This window comes from Talpa occidentalis, unplaced genomic scaffold (genome assembly GCF_014898055.3).
Source record: "Talpa occidentalis isolate TD23 unplaced genomic scaffold, MPIMG_talOcc4v2.1 talOcc4.2, whole genome shotgun sequence".
In the NCBI taxonomy this organism is placed as follows: Eukaryota; Metazoa; Chordata; class Mammalia; order Eulipotyphla; family Talpidae; genus Talpa; species Talpa occidentalis.
Window position 1 is genome coordinate 115830627 of NW_023602073.1, and position 3269 is coordinate 115833895.

The 3269-nt window shown below is 45.4% G+C and overlaps 1 protein-coding gene across 1 annotated transcript; it reads left to right on the plus strand.

Moving 5' to 3' along the window:
• Nucleotides 1-850: 850 nt before the first annotated feature.
• Nucleotides 851-2780, plus strand: LOC119251509 (calcium homeostasis modulator protein 6-like). Its single transcript, XM_037518767.1, has 3 exons — nucleotides 851-1110; nucleotides 1189-1453; nucleotides 2400-2780. The coding sequence occupies exons 1-3, from the start codon at nucleotides 851-853 to the stop codon at nucleotides 2778-2780; spliced, it is 906 nt and encodes a 301-aa protein (XP_037374664.1).
• The last annotated feature ends 489 nt before the right edge of the window (nucleotides 2781-3269 follow it).

The following is a 3269-nucleotide window of genomic DNA, read 5'->3' on the forward strand; positions in this document are numbered from 1 at the left end:
ACGGGTAGGACGCATTTATGAACTTATCTTCCTCTTTTTCTCCCTGAGTTATTCATTTCCCCTTCCCTTGTAAATAAACCTTTTATCAACCTTTTGTGTGTGTTTGCAGTTTAGCAGTCATAAGTCCCTTTAAGCACCCAGGTGAGGACCCACAATCAGGCAACTCGTTTTATATCGAGGTTGCTCTGTAACAGATTGGGTGAAAGAGATTTGGGTGAGAGACCGATGGGGAGGCCAACATTGGCAACTTTTATCTTAATTTTAATTTTGCTCTTTTCCTTTTAGACTTGTCTGACTGCTTCTGACCCTTTTCTATGGGTCCCTGCCAGTAGGTGCTTTAGACTTGTGCACAGCTTTCAGGCCTTGCTTTGGACTCAACCTGTTTGGTGGGACATTTACCCACAAGGGGATGGGTAACTTTGGATGCTTGATTTGGAAACTATCTTCTTTGACTTTTCTGTGTTGCACACTAATTGTATTGAAGTTCCTTTCCATGAAAGGTTTATGTGTTTTGTCTTAATGCAGTGGATGGCAGAACTTAGGGCAGGCAGGTTTTGGGGGTTCTGTGCTACCCCTCTCCCTGCCCTGTAAGTCAAGGTCACCTGTGCTATCTTCTTCTAAGAATGGGTCGCTAGTGGAGAAGTCAAGGGTATGTGCTTGATTCTGTTTGTCTGCCAGAGCTGATTTAGTTGCAAAAAAGAAATCGAAACCTTGTGAAGCCCTCCTCTCTTTCAGAAAGTTGTGTTTTTTTTTTTTTTTTTTTTGCTAAGAACAGGAAATCCCAGCCCCCAGCCCACCCAAACCACTGCTGAAGCAGCAGAGAGGCAGAAGAACCCAGGTCTGACTTGAAATGGCAAACTGCCTTAAGACCACCCTGGAGAACTTTCCCACATTGCTGAAGCACCTCAGAAAGCTGGAATATGGCTTGGTGAGCCTGCTGACCGCAGGCGGAGAGCGCATCTTCTCCACTGCAATATTCCAATGCCCCTGCCACCCCACCTGGAACCTGCCCTATGGCATGGTCTTCCTGCTGGTGCCTGCGCTTGGGCTCTTCCTCCTGGGCTATGTGCTGAACACACGCACCTGGCTCCTGACAACCGGCTGCTGCAGGCTGCGGGACTGCAGCCAGAGGGAGCCACAGCAGGAAGAAGAGCCACAGCAGGAAGAAGTTCCAGCCACAGCTGGAAGGAGCCACACCTGTGGGAGCCACAGCTGGAAGGAGTTCCTGTGGATCAGCGCCACCGCCTTGGTCGCCCCGCTCACCTGGGTGGCTGTGGGGCTGCTCGGGGGCACTTTTTACGAGTGCTCCGCCAGCGGGATCGCCTACTTAGGGGGGCTCTTGTGCCTTGGCCGCAAAGATAACTGCTCCACGTTGATGCCCAAGTTGCCCTGTCTGCGGAACCCAGAGCCGGACCAGCAGGACCTCCTGAACGCACTCCAGGCCCACTCGCAGGTCGGGAGCTGGTGGGAGGAGTGGAGGGGACGGGCTTCAGGAGATGGGGTGCGAGGCTGACCTGTGAGGCAAAATGGTGCCTTTTCTCCAGGTATAAGGCACCTGAAGACAAACTCGGAGAGTTACTTTCTTCTACTGAGTCGAAAGGCGAAAATCTTTAAATAAAATGAAGGAAAAGGAGGAAAGGTACCTGTGCGGCGTGAGGATGTGCCAGAGAGCCCGTTAAGTCCTTTTCTTACCGACCTGAGCTGGATAGTGGCTAGCGGCTCAGAAAGCCAAAGACTGAACCACTGGGTGATTTTGCAAAGGAAGTTTTATGCCTGGTAGCCGGGACCATGGCAGAGCAAGGTGTTCTTAGAAAGCCTTCCCCTCTGCTGCCATTTGAAAGAGTATGTAAAGAAGGCATGAGGGGCTTCTGGTGCAGGGGAAGCAACAACTGGCCTAGTTTGCTGTTGACATTTTCACTCTGGAAGGCTTCTTTGTTCTTTAACTGGCCTGAACGACCCCTAGATGGTTTCAGTGAGCTTAAAAGCATTGTAGTAGGGCTGGGGGTGGGGAGTGTGAGTAGCCCTACACTTTGCCTCCTGAATCTTCTCACAGCCACAGGAGAGAATACAAGGAGTCAGCCAGAAGGTAGAATTATTACAGTGAAGTGGGTCTGCATGTAAAGCCACCGTCCCTCACTGCTTGTGGGAGTTTGAAGCGCAATGCTTGTTTCACTGGATTTGCCAAAATTGCATATTTGGAATTCCAGGTCTCCCTGGGTTTTTTCAATGACTTGGAATAGAATTGATTCATCTAGCAATCAGCTGTATGAAGAAAGGAGTTCTGGAGGTCATGCTGCTCCTATTTCTTAAGGGATTAAGACATAATTAGCTGGGGACTAACTCAAACTTTATATAGATATAGATATAACTAAACTGCTCTTCTGTTTTGTTTTCTTAAGGTGGCTGGCTGGATCCTGATAGCTGTGGTTATCCTCATTCTAATGATTGGTACATCTATTAACTATTGCAGATCTTCAGTTAGTTTTATGCAGCTGAAATTTAGAACCGAGTATGTGATTGAGGAGCAGAAGAGCCTTACAATAGAAACCAGAAAGAATGCAGCTAAATTGGCAAATGAGAATGTTAAATTTTTCTTTAAGGGCTCAAGTCCACATCATGAGACCCCAAGTGCTAAAGACTGGAAGAAGATTTCCAGTCCTTTGCATTCAAAGGAGCCATACTATAGCCCGTTGCACAAATATGTTAACACTAGAAGGAAGGTTGAAATGGCTTCTACTTCTAATGTTGTAGAGGCACAAGTTAAAGACAGCACTGTGTGACCTTATGAATGAATGGGAAAAAAAGTTCTTTTGAGCTTCATTTGAAAAATATTCTGTTTTGTTGATGACTGCTTTTTTTTTAAGGCTTCCAAACTGTGAAAACATAAGTATATATTTGAAATAAAAATTTAGAATTTTACCTGGCATTTTGTGGCTCCAGAGTGGTTATTAATCAAAAATAGGAAAATTAATCATGAATATTTTTAAAAATTAAAAAACTAGTTTAAGATAATTACAGGCGAAACCTATTATTTTTAGTTTGTAGGATCAAGGGAAAATTTAAAGATGTTTATTACAGTAAATTTCAAATATGCCCCCAAAGAGAAAGGATGCTCTTATGAATTCCTGTGTGGTCATTACACAGCATCATGTGGGGACGTCAGATAAAACCCATTCTGCACAAATAAATATAGAAATAGAAATTGTGACCTGATTCACAGTACGGTAGAAGGATGTTGGGGAAGTCTGTGAAAAGCTGATCTCTGTAGA